At 46.5% G+C, this 24,019-nt stretch overlaps 1 protein-coding gene across 8 annotated transcripts in view; it reads left to right on the top strand.

Annotated features, from left to right (window-relative positions):
* LOC118781774 (transcription factor SOX-6-like) overlaps positions 1–24,019 on the top strand; it is a 169,655-nt gene that overhangs the window by 125,983 nt on the left and 19,653 nt on the right. For all 8 annotated transcript variants that reach the window (XM_036534832.1, XM_036534831.1, XM_036534835.1 and 5 more), the window contains 5 exons: positions 1,923–2,043; positions 7,399–7,478; positions 17,923–18,072; positions 20,190–20,370; positions 21,677–21,864. In XM_036534832.1, the coding sequence (XP_036390725.1) occupies positions 1,923–2,043; positions 7,399–7,478; positions 17,923–18,072; positions 20,190–20,370; positions 21,677–21,864 (720 nt within the window). The remainder of the gene's footprint in view (positions 1–1,922; positions 2,044–7,398; positions 7,479–17,922; positions 18,073–20,189; positions 20,371–21,676; positions 21,865–24,019) is intronic.

The raw sequence follows: 24,019 nt of genomic DNA, 5'->3' as shown, positions 1-24,019 counted from the left end.
TGGATATCATAAGGAGGCTTAGCTCAGCTGTAATGCAGGGAGAAATGGCCGCTGGAAGTGTGTTGATTTCATGCCCCAGTGCTGCAGCAGTAATTGTGCCCAGGCCTGCTTTTATTGCAAGTTGATTTTAAAGAGGACCGAGTGGCGAAACGTACTGTAAAGTGTTTATTTTCGTGGGGTGACCTTTATTAACCCCGTTTTCCAGGCGGGTTCCCCAGAGGTGGGCAGGGGTTGGCTGGCGGATTAACCCTTGCGGGCAGTAGCACAACTGCACCCTGTCAGGGAGAAGCAAGAAGGGGGACATGACAGGAAGATTGGACCTCTGTTTTAACTCCAGGCACCTGTCTGAATAAAGTGAGTGCCCGGGGGACAGCGACCACATGTGGCACTGCTCTACACCCCCGATGCTCACCCAGCATTTAGGCAGCCACACTCCCTTAGAGGGGGCTCGGAACAGTAGAACCAGCTGAATGTTGAAGGTTAATAACGGCAGATGGAAACCGCTGAGACAGTTTGAGGGCTAATGCGTGATGTACCGTACCGCCAAGCATGGCAGCTGATGTTAAAATGAAATATCGCAAACGGACGAGGTCCGCTGGGCCCCTTCCAGTTTAGTGCAGCTGAAAGCAGACACCGTAAATCACCAGCCTGCCCAGCCTTTTATTGTCTTTATAAATGATCTTCCAAAAAATATTAAATGGGGGTAGTATTTCTGAGGGAGCTTTGCCCTGTCAGTCAGTGTTGGGGAAAGGTGTTCTGCTGAGCACTCCCCTGCTTATCCTGTTCCTCTGTGGGAGCCTGACTTTGCCACCTTTTCTTCCATTATTGAAGGTCTTGGCACTGTCTGGACTATGCACAGTAACGTCACCTGCTGAAATTAGTCTGCCTGTTTTTTTAGATGAATCAAACCTTTAAACTGGTGTAATCCTTCCTTAGGTTTGTATGTACAAGTACAGTGTGGTTAGTGGATGGAGGCCTCCTTGTCTTTGGCATAAAAGTGCTGAATCCCAGTGATGAATAATTTTTTCATGATCATGTAGTCCTGAGATGATTCTCTCCAAGTGAGTGTTGGGGGATTTATTATGATTCTCACTTTAGACACCTGTAAGTACAGATCAGTCTAGTGGTCCACATGCTGCTCCTCTAACGCTTCTTGCAGTGTGTACCCCTTTCACAGTAGTAACAGCAGCAAAGCACTGAAAATGAAATCATGGTATTGTTCAACTACCTCAATTCAAGCTACAGACCAGTTCTGGGCAGAATACAGCTGTTTGTCATTTTATGCCCATTTACACAAATCAATAACTGGGAAAAGAGAAAATTTGACACATTGCTTCACCTTTGTGTGGTGGATGTGATGTCTTGCACTGTTGTTGGCCTGCTGCAGAAATTGCTAAAGAACACCAGAGAATTGAACTCTGAGAACAGAGTGTTTACAGCTGTTCAATCTGACATCAAGATGATTACACCTTCACAGGCAACATGAGTGTTGTATAGAAATACTGTACTCTACATCTTATTGTTTGGACATTCATCATTAACCAATCTGAGTGGCTACTAAAATGCACTTTTGCTGCATATCCACGGGTATCATACATGCATTAGAAAGGGGAAATTGGGGTGTGCTGAGGTTCAGAACACACAGCTAACCCGGTTGCTTGCTCCGACACGTAGTTAGTACCCAGGCCCCGTCCCGCACTTTCCAGAGCAAGGCAAAAAGTACATGCAGGCAGGGGGATACAAGGCCTCCATATCCACATTGTAACACCTTTGACACGGAGGAAGAAACAAGGAGAGCCAAGCCCTTTGATGTGATAATGTGAAATTGGTGGGGATTAGGTGAGAATGAGGCTGGGCCGGAGATGCACCTGTCAGGAAGCATTTGGCTGTCGTCTGATCTCTGCTTTCTTTGTGTTCTGCAGGTCCAGGGACACGTACCGCCGCTCATGATCCCCATTTTTCCACACGACCAGCGCACTCTGGCAGCGGCAGCAGCCGCCCAGCAGGGCTTTCTCTTCCCTCCTGGAATTACATACAAGCCAGGTAAGCTCTCTCTCTCTCATTCATCATCCATCTCTCTGCCTCTCCCTCTCCATTCAACTGGATTTATTTCATTCAGTGAGCTTTATTGGCATGGACAATAAACATGCCTTTGTGTCATCAAAGCAAAAGAAACTTTCTTACAGAGAATACACAATAATACAGACATGCCTTTTTCCTACACCACTTATCAAGATGAGTTCCTGGAGTGATATGTATGTATGTGCATTTATGTCTGTGTCTGTAAGTGTTTGTATGTGTGTGTGTGTGTGTGCGTGCGTTAATGTGTATGTGTGTTAATGTGTGCATGCCTGTCCACGCATCCTTGTGTGTGTGCTTGTGTGTGTTCATGTATTGGGAGGCCACATTGTCCAGCATGGTATGTTTTCACAGCTTGTGGCTCACTGAAACAATGGCCATCTCCTCACACGCCCCGCAGTTTATTTTCACTGTCTGTCACTCAGTCTCCCTCTCACTGCACTGTGAGGTGGAGTGGAGCATCCACTTTTTCCTCATTCTCCTCCAGTTCATATCCTCCATATTTGCTATCACTGGATCTTCACTTTCCTTTTCAATGAGCTTTTCAATTATGTTTTTTCATGTACTTTCATTCCTGTACATTTGGAGTGAAGTCATCACATGGGGTTAACAACCCCACAGGGATGTCTCTCCTTTTAAACTCCCAGAGCAATCCTGTCACCCTGTCAAAGCAATTAATGTCCTGTCCCGTGATGGGTGTCACCTTGTTGGTGTCAACCTCAGTGCACACGGCCAGGCATGGGGAACATTAAACTATGAGGCGGTTTACATGTGGAACAATAGATTGGATATACCAGCGCTGGAATGTAAACAGCACGTCAACATGAAAGTGGCTTTATAATGTGCTGATGGAGGGCCGGTAACACAGCACATCTGCTGAGTAAAACACACAGGGAGAAACAGTCTCAATGTGCAGCGCGCGCTATTCCCAGGGCACAAGGCCAGTCACCACCTGCTCACGCAGTGTGTTTTTAACTCTGGCTTTTTTAAACTGCATTCCTGCATACATTCTGGGCTGGGAGGTACAAAACATATAATGTGCACAGAACTCCATGCTCAAATTGTAACTTCTAGGTCAGTTGTTTAATTGGTATGTTGTGTGCATTTAATGGGACTAATTAAATTAAATAGGAAAGACATATTCAAGAAATGATAGAAAGACAGAATGAGCGCAAGAAGAGGAGGATAAATCCTTCCTTCCATGTGAAAATTGACCGTGACAGGTCAGGATCAGAAAACGCACTGCTGTTGTTTGAACCTTCAATGAAAGGCTCACAACTTTTCCTGCCTGAACTGAATGCAGCACATACTCTCATGAAGATGAAACTATGCAAGGTGCAAATACTTCTTTCTCAATAGCACAAGTGCCTCTTTTAGCTTTGTTTGCAAACAAGAATATTTCAACATTAATGTTATTATTTCACTTTTATTATGTCAGTTTATATAAAGTTCAGTAAAAACTGGTCCCTTGCTGTGTAGAATGAACCGCATATTGGTATACCTAGGACTCTGACAGTGGGTCCCATGTTGGCTGGAGTGTATAAGGGAATGGCATGGCTGCATTTCTCACAACCAGCCGCCCCCCAACCAGGACAAAGATAGCTGGAGCCCCAGGGGTAGAGTGAGGTGTGGTGGGTGCTCCCAATACCTGTCCCAACACGCCACTGCCTCCCTTTGTGCAACTGGAAATAGAATTGCTCCTCACGCGAGCATTCCAGCACCCAAAAGAAATTTAGAAAAAAATATCTGGGCCCCAGCTGGAGCAGACATCCTGGGCTTGGATCCTACCTCCTTGTGAAAGGTGGAGCTAAACAGCATCCTTAACTTCTCTATTCAATCCCTGCATTCTGTCTTGGCTCTGAGAAGTGCCAGACAAGTGTCTGTCTGCTCCCTGTGTTATTTCTGCTCTGCAACAAGTGCTCTTCTCTGGTTAGCACAGGCTAGGGCTTTCTCCTGTATCAGACCACATCATTGACTCATCAAAAGACCTCTTGGAAATGAGCATGTACAGATCAGGTAAGGTGCAGAGAGAGCTGTCAAGGATCTGTATGAAACATAAATTTGGAGGGAAACCCCTGATATACACAAACAAACCTTTTGTTTCCAGTTCAGCCTTTGATTTGTTGTCAACGCCTCATCAAAAACACTGAAGTAACACAAAAGGTGGGTGTGTGTGTGTGTGTGGGGGGGGGGGGGGGGGGGGGGGGGGGGGTAGTAGTCAGCAGGTGAGTCTCACATCATGCAGGGTGTGGCAGCTCTGCCAATAAATGAACTATAAAGCTACGCACTGAAAGGAGAAACTCAGCTGTTTTAGAGCTACAGAGGCATGACAGGCCGGAACAAAGCGCCAGAGGGGGTTCTTTTTGCAAGTTTGACTTTTTAATATGTTTGACATGGAAAATGTTTTAGTCCAAATAACAGGAGTTATTATGAAATCTCCAGCATGGGTTGCCTTGTGTATGGCCCATGCATTATGCATGAGAGTGTAAAAAGGAGGAAAGCACCAAGGGGGAGAGAAGACCGCAAAACAATTCTTGCAGCTCACTGAAGTTACTAGCAGTCTATTTTCTTTTTCATCGCACACAAACACCCCATCAACACGAACCCACACACACGCACACACACACACTCTCTCACCAAACACTCAAGCATGCACTTCTCACACCATGAACCTATCAATGAAAGTGGTCAGGTAATATCGCTTTGCATACACAAGACTTACCTGCATGCTTGCTCATACACCTGTTTCAGTGTAAACCTGTGAAATTCCACTAAACATATCATCAGCAGTCCCCAGTGTCAGAGTCATAATATGAAGCCATCAGCACGAGTGCATGCGAGTCACGCTGTTCATGACCCATGCTTCCCGCAGCGCCACCAGGAGGCCAAGCCAGTGTAGTGGCATGGCTCAGCGCTGTGCCCAGTGGTCCGGCTCGGTGTTAGAGCCTTAATGCAGGCCATTCTTTCAGAAAATAGACGCAAGATGAGCTGGAGCAGGGCCCGCCACTCCACAGGACACTTTGATATGGGGCCACCCCCGCTGCACTTATGAGGTTACAATGGCTCATGGACATCCTGCTGGAGATGCTGCTATTCCATTGCATTCCTCTTAATCAGCCATGGTTGCAGTTTTGAGCATCTTGTTTCTGTTACTGCACTTTATCACAGCACTACAGCAGGAAGTCAGACTCAAGCTGGACACCCGTGCTGCAAACACTAACCTTATCCTAACCTTAGCTTTTCAACTGAAAACTTAGAAACACGTAGAATCTGGCTCATTTTTGATGGGTACATGTCTGTGGCATTTCTGTAGTTCTCTCAAGCAGTCTGCCAAGAGAAGACTAGTTGCTGACAGAATATTAAAAACCTGTTTGCCCTGGGCATCAGGTGTGTGAACATGGAGTGGCACTGGAGGGAGCCGCACTCCTTCACCTTCTCATTACTGCTGAGAACAAGCTTTCGTGTCCTGAAGCATCAACCAGAGGCAGCCGGGTTGCACTGGGTAAGACACGCGGGCGCATAAAGACAGAGGGGGACGATGTCGAGCGTGTCATCTCTCTCCTAATTGCCCGCACTCCTTCTACAACGTGACATCTGGCTGAAAAGGAATGCACTATGAGCTTTCCCACTATTATCATTACAAGCAAAACCCTTTAAACATTATTTAACAGCCCTGCTCTCTGCTGGTCCTTTAAAGAAGGTGCAAAAATGCAGTGGTGAAATTATGAAATTTAACAGTCACTGTTAGGGTTTTCTCTCTTATTAAGCATCAGGTAGAGAACTGAGAAGAACGATGGGACTTTGATAAAGCTTTTTGCTATTAAAATGCTCCTATATGTTATAAATTATGAGTCCAAGAAGGCACTTGAAGGGGCTTCCTTATGATGTTGAAGGGAGGTGGAAGCCTCAGGCTAGATTTTATGGTTTTCTAAAGTCCAGGCTTTCACACTACCTGATACTCTCAGGTCAAATACCCCAGCTCCAGACAATGGAGGGGCCCTGGAGGCCTCTGGCAAAACATAGAGTCTTCAACAAGGCCGTTTTAGGTGATAGGTAAGACTGTGCTGGGACAGGAAGTGATCCAATCCCACTGGATCAGTGTGAACCAGGTGCAGGAGACCCCCCCAACCCCCCTGACTCAAGTGGCCTTCTGAACAGGATTCAGTTTCATAGAGGAAGACTTGCACAGAGGCCCAGCCTGCCAGATTTTAGACTGCACCTTCGACTCCACTCTCAACTGCAGAACTTTGTCACATCACAATTGATTCTTCTCCCACCCTTCTATATACACAGAAAATTATCCATTCTGGTGACAGACAGAAGCGGATGCAACACCAAAGAAGTGTGGCACACATATTAGCTAAATGGTATCCATTACCAGCTTCCGCATAACTGGTTTAATTTTCCTTTGTTTTAACTTTGCAATTTGATGTCTTGGATGGGTTTTCTAAGTGAGAAAGTAGGGGTGAATGAATATGTTGGCTAGTAGAAATCAAAGGCATAAGAGAGATCTAAGCAGGGGCCATCTCCCCTTCCCATGTCCAGTTCACTCAAACATGTGCTAGAGCCAGACTCTCTGGCCTTATCAAGCATGTTCTTTCAGTGTGACCAAACTGAATCCAAGATGAGTTGTTCTGAAGAATCACACACACCACGGCTACCTCAGCCAATTTTAACTCTTAAAACATTAAAAAAAAAAACAAGAACGCAAACAGTCTTTCAAGAGCTGTGTATCGTTAGTGCTCTACTGAAGGTGCTGGCCTCTGAACCAGAGGGTCCATATCCTAGATGCTGCAGTTGTATCAAAAAGCAGAGTAAATTGCCTCAGTTGCTCCAGTAATTCACCTTTCAGTGGGGTTGCAGAAAGTTTGAGGGAAAACTGTCAGCCTTCAGAGTTGCCCTGGAGGAATGTGCTATGCAAACACATTGCGAATTGGTATGAAAAAGCTCCACAGGCAATGATAAGTAAGAAACAAGGCACATCCTATATCTGGGGTTCAGAGTGCACCCCTGGCCAGATCATCCATCCTGATTCAGCAGCTCACTGCCCAGCAGTGGGATGCATGGGGTGCAAGGGAGGGCGTTGCCCAAACCCCCAAGCACTGAAGACTAATTGCTCGCACAGTGCCCGCTGGCTCCCAGCACTGAGGCACACAGGAGCAGAGTTTGTGAGTGATCCGGCACGGTGCGCAGCCCAGCTGAGGCTTTTGTCGGTGCAGATGTTTGGGCGGGGAGCCGAGGGCCATGTTGGCACTCGCCCGGCTGCCGTGGGGCCGCTCATTGTCTCAACCTGTGCGCATTGTTCTCTCCTCCCGACAGGTGATAACTACCCGGTGCAGTTCATTCCATCGACAATGGCAGCTGCCGCGGCGTCAGGACTCAGCCCGCTCCAGCTCCAGGTATGTGCACCGGCAGAGAGAGTCCTCGGGATGGCCGCCAAGCCTGTAGCAGAAAATTGCTAACCAGCTGTATTCTAAATAATGGCCTGCATGCTAAATCACCCTGGAGCCCGCCCCTTCAGCTTAACACCTTACGTGTGCAATTTATCCCCTTTTTATAGAAGATTTAACCCCCTAGTACTGGCAGCAGTGGGAGCAATAATGGCAATCATAACAGTGATGGCAGGAAATAAAAGTCACTCTGACTCCCTTGTTTAAGTCCGGCTAAGGTGAAGCGGTGCAAGAACAGCACACTTTCTGAGTGATGTAGACATTTATCTGCAGCCTGTGGCTGATTGTACTCTGCTACTGTGTGCTATTGTTTGTGCATTTTATGTTAAAGCACAAATACTGTTTTTCACTAGGGTGGTGGGCCTGTCTGTGGAGATGTGTAAGTGTGTTCCTCAACAGAAGGGTCTATGGTTAATGTGAATTGCTGGGGTGAGCAGGGAATGTGGGTTAACACTGGAGTTAAGACTGAATCCCCAGACAGGGAGTGATTCTAAGGCCCTTCAGGGGGCTTTGGGAGTATGCCCAGGGAACGGTTACACTGCTGAGCTTGTGTCATAGGGTAACTTCCAGCTCTTATGTTTAATAAAGATAATCTGTGCTCCTTCCACAAATCTCATTATCATTATAATTATCACTGTTATTAAGCTCTAGGAAAGCCTTGGTCTTGGTCTTTTCAAATTGGCAATATGTATTCCCTAGGTGATTTCATTGAGATGTATTTACATAACAAATACTCAGAACAGACTCAGGAAACAAAAAAACCCTCTGTACAATTACAGTAATGTCATTGCTCCTGCCTGCTCCGCTCACCAAATTATCAAAGCAGCCTCGCCGTCCTGTGAACTTTGAGGATGCATGATGTCTTTTGAAACTTATCATAAATATTTAAGGTTCCTTGAAACTACTTGAATAAGAATCTTGAATGTAAGGAGTGCCTCCTTAGCACTCCTTTGAAACAAAAGAGCAAGTGGGGGTGGGGGTTGGTGGGAGTGAGAGATGGAAGAATCTCTGCATCTTACTTTTTTTGTGGCTGTGGTTGTTTTGTCAACAGTCGTCGATAAGCCATTGATAGCGAGGAGACATTGAGGTTGACGATAGCCTGGGACTGTTGCGAAATGAAAGGGGGTGCATGAGAGGGAGGAGTGGAGAGAAAAGAGAGCCTCTCTGATACGCCAGCCCAGCGTGTCCTTCAGAGCTTACCACTCTGGGCGCTAATGGGCCTTGGCAAGTCCTGACAATGCCTGCAGCTGTACATGAAGGGTCCTGCTTTATCAAGAAGCCATAGAACAATAAAGAGCACGCAAGGTGCAGGAACAGTCTGCTCATGTTGAGCATGGGGTATCCATGTTTGCGTGTGTGTGTCTGTGTGTGTGTGATTATAGGTCTGAGAATGTGTTAGAATATGTTTGTGACCATGGGTGTATGCATGCCTATATGAACATTTCAGTGAATTCACCTGTGTGCATGTTTGAGTGTATGTACATGCATGTGTGTGTGTGTGCGTGTGTGTGTGTGTGTTTATGCAAGTATGTCTCTGCGTGTGCATGCATGTGTTTGTAGGTATAAGTGTTCATATGCCTACATTCTTGCTTTTGTGTGTGTGTGCGTGTGTCTGTGTGAGTGGGTGACGTGACTAGTCAGTGCTCACTGGATAGAAGACACCCCTAGCTAGGCTGAGGATGGCATGGTAGAGGCAGAGGGAGGCTATATTTAGTGGCGTACTCTCCCAGATGGAGGCAGGGGTGCTCATATATCTGAAGTTGGAGGGACTCCAACCATTAATTCTGATCATGTATTTAACCCTGGGAAGGAGCTGAGACGAGGTCTCCAGGACCGTGACTTGGCTGACCTTTAGAGAATACAGTAAACAGAAGAAGGTGCATTCCCAGTAATTGAAGTCTGTCCGCCCACTGTATATTCCAGCCTGCGGCTGCTATTTGCTCTGCACAGATACTCCCCTAAAACAGCAAGGCTAGTCAAACATGCCCTTTCCTCACCCGCTGTGATCAACACATCACGTGACTGCTCCTGCTACCTCCACCAAGGACGGGCAAGGTAGAATGATTAAAACATAATATCAAGAGGCAGCAAAGGAAATGATTAAATTCACTTTCTACTTGGCAAAAGCATAAGTGCCAGTCTCTGTACCAGGGAGGGAAGGAGGCTGTGTCTGCCTCACGTTGGAGTCAGCCAGGGACAAAAGGCAGCCGGCTAGATGTGTAAAATCAAGATCAACAAAAGAGGGAAGAACTCGCAACACCTGATATGCAGTGAGATGCAGCACTACCTTGTCCAGCAGTCAGTTCTAGTCTGCTAGGCTGCGCTGAACAGCAAATTTCAGTTCATCCTCTAACAAGCCCAGCTTTTTGGCTCGTCTTGGCTGACATTTACTGTACATGCAAATATCTCAAGCCTGAAGTACAAATTACTGTATGGAGTCATGATTCATGAGCACAGCCTGTAGTTGAATCAAAGTACTCTGAGCGGCATCTGCAGCAATGGTTGTATCACTACCAGTGCGAGTGGCATTGAGGAAGAGGACCATGCTGTACCTGTTGGGTCATGCTTGCTGTGCATTCGGTGCAGGGCAATCAGAGGCCAGCTGCATCCATTTCTCTAATCACAAAATCTCTCCTTGTCAGCATCCTGGCAAGGTATCATTTTAACCACTTTATTCTGTTTAGATTGTGAAATATATGAACCTTAAAAAATCATCTCATTGGAGGAATTAATTCCCACAATGCTGCAGAGGTAATGTGCTCAGCCATCCAGGCACCAGCTGGCCACACTGCCAGTCTTTATGTCGGCAATGCACGCTTTAACAATTTTCAGTGTCATAACAGTCCGGGGACAGGAGCGCAAAGCCTCTGACCACACGCACACATGCACAAACACACACACGCACGTGCACCCACACACACAAACACACACACACAAACACACACACACACACACACACACACACACACACACACACACACATACACACACACACACACACACACACACACAGACACACACTTTGTCCCTCACTCTGCCCTGTTTGAGAGGAAAAAAAACAGGAACAGCTACAAAAGGTTTTCGCCCAATCAGTGAAAATGAGGCTTGGCCGGTAGCATTTGGTAGCAGTAGAGTGTTAGAAAGTGTAATTTGCTTGTCAATACAAGGCCGCGGTGAGCGCTGCTCCCGGCCCTTCCACTGTCACCAGGCATTCCACCACGCACAGTAATTTCACTCAATGCTTCCCTGACAGATTGCTCCCCGTCCACAACTCACAGGAGAGAACACGCTTAAACCATTCCATGGACTGAGTGCCTCTCTTCATTACCTCTCATTGGGGGCTCAGATGAGCATGGGAGGCCCAGGAAACAATGGCTTCTTCCGGGGCTGTCCTGGCCTTATTAAAACTGACACCTCTCACCTAAGGTGGAAAATTGCGTTGGAGATTGCGCCCAATGCTGTGCCTGTGGCAACCGAATGCCCTGTTCAGTTGAAGGGGAAAAAACACAAAAAACAATAACACCTTGGTAGAATTATTCTAATTTAAGTAAAGAATTGCACTTTTATTCTGTTCAGATTGCCACTTAATTTGTTTGCCAAATGCGATCACCTTGCGTCAATTGCATAGAGGAAAACGATTTCTCTGAAGCCATTCTCTGCCTGATATATTGTTTGCTCGTTTTTACCAGGATTTATAAACAAAACAGAAGTGAACTTTGAGAAAGGCCTGTTTTTTATCATTAGAAGCAGACTTTTCCGTTTAAGCAGTTTAAAAGGCTGCCTTATTGGATAAAGCAGAACATCTGTGCCTGCCCTGTTGCCTGACGTGCTGAGCGCAGGCCCGTTTTGGGTCCCACTGGCTGCCCATTCTGCTCTCAAACCTCCATTCTTTCTTTTCCCTTTTCTAATTGCTCGGCCCCTGCCACATCCTTAAGCTTTAAAGCATTGGATGTTAAATTGCTTGAGTGGTGATTTTACACTGCAATTACCATCCATCACTCTGGAAGTGGCATTATTCAGAGCCCATGGTAAGGTTCCTTCATCCCCTGTGCTGTAAACCAATGAAAAGAGCAGAGTGCTTAGGATTGCAACCACAGAAACATTCTACATGCAGCACTGGTAGAAAAAAAAAACACCATGATGAAAACTGTGATGGTGATGGTGAACACCTAGAGGTGGAACCCCTCAGATGGAGACAAGGACAGAAGGTGACATCAAAGTGTCCCTTTGACCACATGCAAATCTGCTCCCTGATTGGGAATGCGTGACTTGCAGGTGTCTTCTGCTTTTTGCTATGAAATGTAGTGCTTTGGCTCCAGATTTAAACACAGAGAGCAGATGTTTTCTATGACTGTAGGCATAAATGTGGGGCCGTACTGTAAAGCAGTGGCACACATTGCACAGTAGATCCTTGGATGTACAGGTGGGCAGACAGCGGGACAGTGGGAGGGGCTGTGTGTTTGGTGCAGGGTCAGCAGGTAAAGCTGAGTTTGGAAGGATCCAATGTGATCTAATGTGTGGGTGACTGGGGCATGGAGAATGCACCCAGCACAAGGCAGCAGGAGCACAACCCAGGAGCTAGCCTGCTTTAGCAGCATGCATCCAATGCAGCAGGGACCTTGTGTGTGTGTATGTGTGTGTGTGTGAGAGAGAGAGAGAGAGAGAGAGAGAGAGAGAGAGAGAGAGAGAGAGAGAGGGAGGGAGGGAGGGAGGGGAGGAGCTTGGGCTCCAGCAGATGAGACAGATGTTGGGCCATACTGGAAAGCATCGGCGCTCTGCACCAGGGCACCTGCCTCTCCCCCCCGACATCTGGGCCATCCTGGGTTGGCTGGCCCGCCTCAGGCAATGAGCCTTCTGCAGGCCTTGTGGCGAGGGAGGCTGCACTGCCTTTTAAGTGCCTGGTGCAGCCATGCAGTGGTAACATAGTCCTGTCGACCCCAGAGCACAGCAGTGGCAACACCACCGGAACCATTGGGGAGGGGGAGGAGGGGCAGACAGACACCCACACTGCATTAGACTGACCCCTCCAGATTGCCTCTGGAACAGCAGAACACTGTGATGAATCAAAGCAAAGAACACTCTCCCTTGGGCTCAGTTGATCTGGTCCCAGCGAACCAATAAGGGGGCTCTTGGTTTCTCCTGCTGTCTGAGAGTGTAATGTACCATCATAGCTAGAAGCACAAAAGCTGTCCATACGCCACTCAAATCTGCCACTGCTTTTCATGACATCTGTCATAGAGCTCCCCCCTCACTGTTCAAGAACAAACAAGATGCAGGAATATGTTTTTCTTTAGAGAGATGTTTTTGTTGTCTTACATAGCCAGTAGTGATCCTGTTAAGGGCTGCTGCCCCATAGTCTGTCCCCTATCCTCCCTCTCCCTCTCTCCCCCAGTCTTTTTATTTCAGATTGAAAAACACATCAGTGCAAAGAAAAAACTTTCTCATGCATATTTGTGCTGCCCAGTCACTCTACCTGGGAAAGACCACCCATAGGCTTTAGTCATTCTAAACCTTTCTGATCTCAATTTAAATGACAAACAATTCTATATTTGACATGAACTTTAGAGTTTTTCAAAACATTTTCATTTCATTGATAGAGGATGTAGTAGTAGAGTACCTTGTTTTGATAGTCTTGTGGTTGTGTGTTGGGGTGTCATTGTGTGATCTGTGTCATCTTGGCGTGGCATTGTCACAGGGGGAAACCATTACCTCTCACTCTTCCACCTTCAGCAACTCCAGATGAGCAACTTTTTTTTTTTCATTTTTCCATTTTCTCCCCAATTTGGAATGCCCAATTTGTCATCGATGTTCGGTCCCATTGCTCAACCCCCACTGTCAATCCGGGAGAGCGTGGACAAGTACTTGCCCTCCTCCGAGACACATGATGTCAGCTGCTGCTTCTTTTTCGCACTGCTGTCCACAAGCCAAGCTAGCACAGAGATGAGTCCGAGGAAGACATTTCATATGCAGCTTTGGCACGTGGACCACAGGCGCCTGATCGACCAGCAGGGGTCGCTGTTGCTAATGGGACCGAAGCCCCTGCCCACGTACCCACCCCTTTCCCGGGCGGAATGAAGCCAATATGTTCTGCCTGTGAGCTCCCGGTCACTGTCAGCTAGTGACACGGTCGGGATCGAACCCGGGCCATAGCTTTCAGTCTGCACTCGGAACGAGTGCTTTTACCGACTGAGCCACTCGGGAGCCCACCAGATGAGCAACTTTTAATTAGCAGAGGCTAACCAGCTGAACCCATGTCAGGCCTTTGGTGGCCTACTCTCTGAAATGTGTTCTGGAGGGAGGAATAGAGAAACAGATGGGGGAAAAGAGTGAAAGAGCTAGAGTTTGAGCAGTGAACGAGAAAGGTGGTGTACAAGGGAGGTGGAGAGAGAGAGCAAGGGAACGGTAGAGGCAAGGAGGAGTGTGTGTAAAGTGTGTGTGTATGTGAGGGAGAGAGGTAGAAGTGGGGGCTGGTGTCATGGTGCTAGGAGAGGTGGGGGGTACATCTGCAGCACAGGAGAGTGAATTGAAAAGTGCCATTTCCCAGGTCTCTCTCTTTCTCTCTGTCTAACTAAGCTGTATTGCAGTGAGTCATTTAATGCTCAAGTGGACAAAGGTATTACCTCAGTCACTGGTGTGGATCAAGCCCTTTCTCTGAGGCCTCCTCCTGCTGAAACTGTACAAGGAGATGAGCTCTGCATGTCCTCCCAGCAGCCCTCCTTATGCACACCTGCACCCACACACACATGCACACCTACACACACACAGACACTTATAAATATACATACACACACATGCAATGCACACACACAAACACACACACACATACTCAGGGTAAAAATGTAGCTGTAGCTGTACTGGAGAGAGTCTCCGTTATGCTGCTGGAGCTTTGTTCTGTGACTGTCTTTTGTTCATGTTTCTGTGATATGGCAGAAATAGCAGCATCCCCCAGGGGCCACTGGGGGCAGTACGTCTGAGCTCACCAGCACAGCAGAGGCGGAGAGGGGGAGAGGTAGAGGTGGTGCCCCCTTGTTGAGTCAAGTCTACCAAGAAAATAATGAGAAAGGAAACTTTTCTCTTTGCTTGTATGATTGATTTCAGGAAAGTGTTTAGTGAAATAATAACCTGGAGTTTAAAAACAGCAAAAGACAAACACTGACATTTGACAGATCATTTGAAGAGGAAAGACACGCATGGGTACAAACACTGTAAGCTCTGTGTCTTGAAAGCATCTATTAACTGTTTCTGTTTTAAGTGTTTTTGATTCCTCATGCATACAGTACTGTACTTTAGAGAGCTGGTAGAAAGTAATGAGTCTATGGAGAGCCCCCTAGCCTCAATGGAGTGAGGTGCATCTACATGTGTTTTCCTTGAACACGATAAGGGTTCAGAATTAAACACTGTCAATGATTAGAGGAGGAAGAGAAGTGAGATCTGAAATGTCGCTGCTCTGTTGGTCAGCGGCATGGAGCCAGAACAGCCTAGCCCCCAGTCCCTGTTTAGCCATTGACTTTCAGCTTGACCCTCGTTATGGCCGAAAACTTCTGCCGCTGTGGTGAGGCAAGATGGCGGAGGATGGGGGTGGGGGGAGGGTCTTGGTGAAACCGGGCAGATGTCCCCCAGTCAGAGTCTCTGAACATGTGTCTAGCTCAGTGACTTCATGCTGGAGTCACTGAGGGAGGCTTAAGCCTCATCTCTTCTCAGGCATTGAGCGACTGCTTTCTTACATTGTTGCAGGAGCAGCTGCATGTGTTTCTGTGTGTCACCCCTGACCAGAACATCCAGGAATCTTTCCCAGTGCACTGCTCACTTCCTGCCCTTTGATTGCTTCTATTTTCCTAAATTCTGGTATCTGGCTGTAAAACAGCACTGGGCAGCCCGTGTGTGTCACCATAAGCTGAGACCCATTAATCAGTCCTCACAAAAGGCAGGCTTGCTGTCTCTAATTTGTAGTGAAGCTAAATTATGCTCTTTTCCGGAACAATGAAGTTCTCTCTGTCCAAGGTCAGGGTCTCTGCCCATCTACAGCACTGTTAACAAACATCTGTCCAACAGACAATGCTTCAGCTCCCACCCAGAGCCCCCCAAGTAGCCTAGAGCCACATCGGGATGTTCTTCCATATTCACAAACGAATCAGGATTAAAGCCACACCATGCCCCACCCCACCGCCACCTCACAACCACCATCACCTCCAAAAAAGCCTGTAACAATCAAAACAGTCGTTACACACCACAGCCTGTTATGTGAACTTTACATTGCTATGATCACTACAAGTGATATTTAAAAAAAACTATTTTGGCAGGGGGAGGTGTCCTAAAACCAATGAGCAACTGTTTTGGGGGGTGTATTTGGTCAGGGCCTTTCGCAGTGGGAAACTACTACTACTAGGGGCCTGTCGTTCCCACTACTGATGTAGCGCTGTTCGCCCCAGGTCTGCTAAAAGAATGACCCCTTTGTGCGGCGCTAATGTGCAAAAGATAAAGTTTCGTATAGCAGACATATGTGTTTACATCATGAGATGTGCCTCTCGACAAAAAGTTTCAGCTCCGTCTGTGCAGTTGAAGGCAGTGCTGGGCCACCATCGCGATGCGGTCAGCACGTCTTCCCCCCTGTTAATAAATGAAGAACGTGTGTGGTTGAGCTCTGCAATGGAAATGTTTTTTTTTTTGGGGGGGGGGGCCTTAAAATGCTCACTGTGCTATACGGACACACTTTGACCAATGGCTCAAGGACCAGTAAAGGAGAATCATTGGCATGGTCGAAGGAGGTTCGTTCAGAGTAGAGGGCAGCATAGAATGAATTGTAAAAAGTAAGGCTTGTGTAAACTAGGTAAATGTTTTACGGGTTTGGCTACTTCTATGCATGAATTAAGGTCTCCCCCAAAGAAACTGGACTGTCCACCTGGTCTGGAGGTGTGGTGAGACAAAGACTCTTATTTAGGGTGATGAAAGGGATGGAAAGCAGGGCAGCGGGCGTGTGTCCTGCTCCCTCCATGCTGCGGTATCTCCCCCTGAACTGGGGCCTGAAAGGGCTGCATTTAGGTTTCACTCTGAGGAGGTCGTTGAACAGGCAGCTCATTTTTGCCCAATCCTCACCACTTGCTGAAGAAGACAAAAACCTATTTAACCATTTTCCTGGTCGCCAATCAATAGCCACCCATAAGGCTGAAAGAAGTGCAGCCCCCGAGAGAGAGTGGAGGCGGGGAGGAAAACACTGTTGTGCTTGACCCCAGTTATTTACTGTGCACTTTGGAAATATACAGTAGCACTTCAGTGGGCACATTATTGTGCTGGGGTATCAAAACTGTTATTGATGGAGGGAAAATAATAGAGCAGTCATTTGGATTTAGTCAAATTAGCACAAAATGAGCAAAAAGCCAGTTGGAAAGGTTTCGGAGCTCTGGGATTTTCAGGTCTGTTTGTCAATTTGTAATTTAAAAGCTGTCAGCATTTTGGCCACAAAGGGATGAAGTACAGTATGTTCTCAGCTTCCAGTTGTTGACTTTGTGTCTCCTGGTGATCGGACTTTGCCAGAATGTGACTGCGGTGCCTGGAAGTTTGGACATGATACAGATTTTTCTCTCTCTGTACATTCCACACTGGTATCATCTTGTAAATTTCTACAGTAAACAACTGGTTAATGAAACACTTCAGTAATAGCTCCTTTGTAATGAATTCCTCCTGTTCTGCCTTCCTAAAAAATACCCAGATCTGGTTAAAAAGTCCAAATCTGGATCCAGAAGCGTTTGAATCAGCGCTCATCAGACATTTGCCCTGGCGGTATAAATATCAGCCCTCACAATCACAGAGAGATAAACCTATCGTTGTGTGGCTAGATGATTGACATTTTGCGCCCCACCAATCATTCAGACCACATATTTGCGTGAATCACACATCACCAAAGGTTGGTTCAGTTACAGATTTCAGTCCAAGAAAAATAAGCACTATGACATCCATGCTTTTTGTTCTGGGTCAGGCCTTTTTATTTGTGTTTAATACGGCCTGTGAGGGCTGTCCAACTTTCTTTGATTTCCTGAGAGTGTGGCGTTACACAGAGGGACGTCTCAGGTGTCCTTGTTGTTACTCGTTATGGCTACGAGCTCCAGGAAGCCCAACAGCGAGACGTGGGAGAAATCAGATCTAACAACAGTCTTGCATTCAGTCTGGGAGAGGAACCTCTGATGAGGGGAAAAATCTCAATCCAAGGCCGTTGTACTGAAGCCATCGCTGTGTGGTTTGAAGGCTGCTGTCTTCCCCTGGATTCAAGCTTTAATATACAGTTAAAACCTTTCATGGAGGGCCCCTGCCAGGATGGAAAAAAAGAGGAAAAGGGAGGAAAAGCTTTGAATGGTGGCTGGCTCTGGACGTTAACGCTGTGTCGGTTTCCTTCCCGCAGCAACTGTATGCCGCCCAACTGGCCAGCATGCAGGTCTCTCCTGGAGCCAAGATGGCGTCTCTCCCACAGCCCCCCAACTCGACTGGACCCATTTCGCCCACTGGCCTCAAGAGCGAGAAGAGATCCTCCAGCCCTATCACTCAAGTGAAGGTAAGCCCCACCCCTGAGCAGAGGGCACACCTTCTTTCACTATGGTGGAGAGGTGCTTGACCCAATCCACCCCTCTGTGCTATTTCAGTAAATCAGTAAAGGTACTGGGGCTTGGAGCTCAATGGTGCTTTGCTCAACACTTTGGAGGCCATCAATCTTGAGGGCTTTAACTAGGCCCTCTCTCCTCCTGGCCATAACTCTGTGGACATGGTTGCTATGGCTATGGTTGTTCCCGGAGAGCAATTCTTTCTTGGAACACATGGCTTGTGATGACAAAGACAAGCGCAGTCTTTTCTGTGTCAACAGGGACTAAACAAAACTTACAACAACAGTGCACTGCACTGAAAATGTATTAATAAAGTGAAAATGTTTTCATGATTTTTTTTGTACTTAAATAACAAACAGCAGCCCCTCCAGGGTATTCAGTGCCATATGGTCCTGCACTCCTCTTGAGAGCAGAGAGAGTATGCATCATCTTTATTCAATGGAACTGTAATGAGAAACACGCGTCCATTTGGAAAAGTTTAAAAGAGTATCACAATAGAGAGGGGACATAAATCATGTCATTAAACAGTAGTGTGCTGTACTGGGAACCTATTCAGTTTGCCCTGTTGACAAACATCGCTCCCCGTATTCCTGGCATATTGCCCCAGGGGGCCCAAACCGCAGGACAGCATTGCGCTGTCTACTCTGGATGATCACTAAATTGGATCCATGTCAGTTAGTGTTTGTGAGAGAAAGGGCACTGTTAGGATCTGACACAAATATTCCCACTGCTGCAGCTCTTGTGGCTATTTTAATATGGCTCTTAATTTATTTTTCTGGTTGCTGCTTCAATTTGCTCAGAATTCCTGAACAAAATGCAATCCAGTCATGAACTTTCAATGTAAAGAATGAGAAAAATGCTGCCAAATGCTGGAGGTCTCCTGGCCACTTCAGCAGACATCTTTAGGTTAATGAGATAGTTGAGTGCTTTATACATCCACTTTTAGCTTTATTGAATGGCAAACAGTAATTACCACTGCAGTATCTAGCCTTGGAGACTGGGCTGTGCTAGGCCATATGTTTTCCACAAGGAAGCACTTCAGCTTTGAAACCTGATGCAGTTAAATCCTAAACATTATAATAATCTTGTCTGAAAACACTATCCTAGAAACAGTGCTTGTTGTGGCCATCTCCACCCTGGCATCCACTGGTGCGTGTGTGACATTCACCGCTTTGCCAGGTCACTGGTACTCTCAGATAAACAATGCTTCCTGCGTGGGGGCCAAGTACAGTGCCCTGGGGGACACTGCAGCTCATATCCCATCAGCCTCAACAATGCCTTTACTGCCCTGCACTGTGCTGATGTGCCCAGGTTCTGATGAGCAGCCACAAACCAAGTGGAAGCTCACCTCACACAGCCTTCTGCTGAATGGCCAAAAGAGCTCTCCCTGGGTCTGACAGGCTATTCCGCTTGGAATCATTCCGCAAATTGACATCTACTCCAATCGGCCAAGTAAACATGTTTAACTCAGACCCCGCTGTTATAAAGGTTGTGCCCAGTTAGCTCTTGGAATTCATGCACTGTATTACCCTGCCTGGCCTTAAAAACAAAAGAACACATTCCAATGTACTGAAGTGTGCAATATGTATTTAAAGCAGCAAATGGATATGGATGGCATTTTAATGCAAATGCTTTGTGAAAAGAATTGTGTAATGAAAAAAATGTGGCATATGGTAGTATCAGGAAATTATGCTCTCAGTTGTCAATATTTGATGTGCCTAAGTACTGTAATCCTTTATTTATTTGCACACCTAAGTGGCTTTGTTTGATGTTTTTGAACCTTTTTTGCAATAATACCAGAAAGAGGTAACCTGGGAACAGAGTAGGGAAAATGAAGCTGTATTGAGAGGCAGTACCTGCAGTAATTAGTCTAAACAAAGCGGCCCAGTGACTCTGAGGAAGCCATGATGGCAAAGAGCCGGGAGATGAATGAGGAGCTGCAGCCTTAGAGGAGTTGGGTAATTAGTACGCTCAGTGCTATGAGCCGACAGCATTGTCTCGTGTGGTAGGTGTGAGAGTGCTCTAATGGAGGGCTCTTGCTCATGTCTGTCTCCTCTGTCTCCCTCCACAGCAGGATGAGGGAACACAGCCCCTCAACCTCTCTGCTCGGCCCAAAATAGCCGAGTCAGTCAAGTCCCCCACGTCCCCCACACACAGCCTGTTTCCAGGCAGCAAGACCAGCCCCAACAGTCTGACTAAGGGTGGAATCCCCAGCCCCATTGGGGCTGGCATGGGACGGGGCTCCTCTCTGGGTAAGAGATACACACACACAAACGAACGCACGCACGCACGCACATTGGCACGCATGCACACCTGCACACATGCACACACACACTCATATACACTAAAACACCCTTAAATGCACACACATATATACCCATAGTACATACATGCCCACAAACACACACGTGGGCATGTGTACACATACACACTCTTACAAACAAGCACATTCACAATGCACTGCTTCACACACTGGTGGAAAGGCTCTCTGAAAGCGTGCTATTAAACCCAGGGAATGATGTTGCTAGACATAGAGAAGCAAGCATTTATAAATCACTCGGTGAAGGGTTCTGTTCTCAGAATAGCTCATAAATCCCAATGCCAGAAGTCAAAAGTCACACCCCGGTGTTAAGGGACATTCCAGGCTTTAGTGAGGAGAGGGTCAAATTTAGCCCTCAAATAAGGCCATTGATGATAATAGTCTTAATGACTTTAGGGAAGGGTTCTCATGAACTGTTTTTCCCCTTGCCAAACAACCTGTGGCAACAAACATTTGTTATAGGACTGCTTGTCATAATCTGTACTTTTCTCTGATTTTGCACATTTAGATCAAGAAATTGGGAACTTGAGCACATTTGGTGCAGGGACAGTGAAGGGAATAACTTCAGCCAGTCCTGCGCAATCCTCTGACTGTTGGTCATTATTTATGCTAATGAAACAGTTGATAGATTTCTATTTCAAGTCAACATGAGTGACTGGCACCACTGTAAGTGCTTACTATTCAAAACCCTCCTGTATCTAAGACTCTGAGAGTTGTTGGAGCTAGTTGTGTGTTATTTATTTGGAAGAGCTCTTGGGTGTTATTGTCCCCCCCATATTAAGCCTTTTTATCCAACCTCAGCTATATGTCATTAAATGCAGTCTAAAACCTCTCATTACACCAGAACAATTTAGCTGGCCTGCATATATTTCCATATTCTTGGATCTCCATGACCAGGGCTTTTAAAACAGTAACCGTGTTTGTTTTTCTTCTATTTCTGTGCTTTTTTTGTAACTGCTACCCGGTCTCATATCACTTTGATCTGTTAATTAGACGAAGAGGGCAAAACAGCAAGCTTGCTACCTCATTTAAAAAACACACACACACACAAAGTAGTTCCTAGGTAACAGGAGAAAAGGGAAGACAACTCTTAAGACACCATGCCATGTCTCTCTGAAACTTGCCTTCCCTTGTCGCTGTGACTTATAACCGTGAGGTTACCTAGAGTGGTGTTGCCATTAGGGCAACACACTGTTATACACCTTGCTTCAGCTGATGGCTGCATCCTGTGTCTGCAGACATCCTGTCCAGCCTGAACTCCACTGCGCTGTTTGGAGACCAGGACGCAGTGATGAAGGCCATCCAGGAGGCCCGTAAGATGAGGGAGCAAATCCAGAGAGAACAGCTTCAGCACCACCAGCAGAGCATTGACTCAAAGCTGTCTGCCCTCAGCGGCATGGGCCTCAACAACTGCAGGGTTGACAAGGTGGGAACAACATCTGCATCACACTCACGCATGTGTGAATGTGCACACACACACACACACACATACAGAACAAAACTATGGACTCAAGTGTTTTTTCCTGAGCCCAAATTCTTGAGAAAGTGTTTTCAGAAATGTTCCCCTCTGTAGCTACCAAGACTGATTGGTCTGATTGGTAGAGCAGACAGCGGGTTCTGTTGGTGCTGGTGCATCTTGTCCGCGTGGAAGGGGAAGCGAGGGCACTGTGGGTCCTCTGCTGTCCAGGGTGGGCAAACTGTGATGTCTCTGCCCAATTAAAGCAGCCCTGTGCCCTCTTCGGCCCCCGGTGCGGGACAGGGCCTGCTTTGTAGCAGGAGTTCTCATGCTCCCAGGGATTCCCTTTAAAAATATCTTCAATCGATGAGTCAATCAAGGAGTGAAAAAAAAAACACCATCTTCCAAGTGATTGATGCCATATTGCCAGTTGGCTATGAGGAGCAAGCAGGAACTGGGAGCGTAGATTCATTAATATTTCACCACCTGACACTTTCAACCACCAGCCTCAAGTAGGTCAATGTACATATAAAAAAGCCTATGAATATCTATTTTGATTTAGTTTATTTAATTTGGAATTAGGGGTAAAAAAAAACGACTTGAGAAGTGTGCTTCCTTGCTTGGTGGAATACATTAAAAGGTACCCAAAGTATGTCAAGATCAACTCACTGTTTTTGAGTGCCATTTGTCCTGGCAAACCAAATAACTTGAAAATTAGGTTTATGGCGTAAGGTCCCTGATGAAACATTCATTTTGGAAATTCTAAAAATAGTTGTTTCCTGTAAGTTAGTGGCAATGTTTGTTGTTGTTTGTTATATAGTGTTACCTAACAATCTTTATGCCATTCTGGCATTTTGCTTGTTTCCTCCCTCTTTTGAACACGTATGTTTACAATCTTTACAGACCCATTTAATAGAAATCCACCATCATTCTCAGAGGCATCCAGGGGGAACACAAAGTGGAGGGCAAGACTACTAATGTCGCCTACATACAAATCTAAAAATGACTCATTTCCAAAGGCTTGTAAGCAAATGAACACTTTTCATGATTGCAGCCATGTCAAAAATTCCTTATCTCTACCGTGCACAATTTCCAAATGGCCTTTGTTTCTGTTCCTTTGTGAAATTTAGTGTGAAACTTCCAGTAAGGTGACTGAGGCAAGTCAATGCTGCAACAATGGGTGTGTATGAGTGTGAAGGGGGGCTACTCCCTGCTCACATGCACACATGTACGCAATTGCACACACACACGAACACACACGGAGGTCCCTCTGTTGTCTGTGAGGGTTATTAGACACAAAAAGGTGCTTCTGTGGTCAGCCATGCACGAGAGAATGCGTTGGGACATGATGTGAATGTGTTGCCCGAACAATACTTGAAAAGGAGGGTTGTCAACAGGCAACAGGCGCACACCTATCTTTGCATTGTCCTCACCAGGTGGAGCTTAGCACTCACCCTCCCTCCTGTTTGTTCATTTCTGTTTTGAATCCATTGTGTGCGGTTCCTGTCAACCAGTTTTTAACCGCTCAGCTCAGCCAAGCAGTGTGGATTATTCTTTAGTTTTTCCACTTTTCACATCTGTGCTAACAGCACAATACAAGGTGTGTTCTCAAGTTTACACAGGAGGAAAGAATAGGCATAAAGGCTGTGACTTAGTGTGCTGTCATGAGATCCTTCGATGTGACAATGCAAACAAATAATAAGAGACTGCTGTGTTGAGGAGTGAGGAACTGCTTGAGGTTAGACACTTTGTCACTATTATGTCATCTCATCACTGTAGGTAGCCACACACACCATGGACGCCCTAGCTTTATGTTATTCACTTTCATTTTAACTCCCTCCCAGCTCAGAGAACCACATCTGCTGCCTGTGCCAGGAGAAATCCAGTGAGCATCCATGACTGGGCATCATTTCACTATTTGTGATCAGGAAACCCCACCTAGTCACATGCTCAGGATCTGTTGGAATGGGGGGAATAAGAGGGGGTGGCTACAGAGCCAACCCCCATGTCTTAAGTCTGTGTTTAAAACGCACAAATGCCCCTTCACAGGCTAATAAAAATCCTGATTAATACCAATGTCATACCATCCATCTGATGCAGTTTCTTATCAGGGCATGGAGGGTGT

The sequence above is a fragment of the Megalops cyprinoides genome, chromosome 8, assembly GCF_013368585.1.
Source record: "Megalops cyprinoides isolate fMegCyp1 chromosome 8, fMegCyp1.pri, whole genome shotgun sequence".
In the NCBI taxonomy this organism is placed as follows: domain Eukaryota; kingdom Metazoa; phylum Chordata; class Actinopteri; order Elopiformes; family Megalopidae; genus Megalops; species Megalops cyprinoides.
The sequence above is the reverse complement of the archived record's forward strand: the minus strand, read 5'-3'. Positions and strand labels throughout refer to the sequence as shown.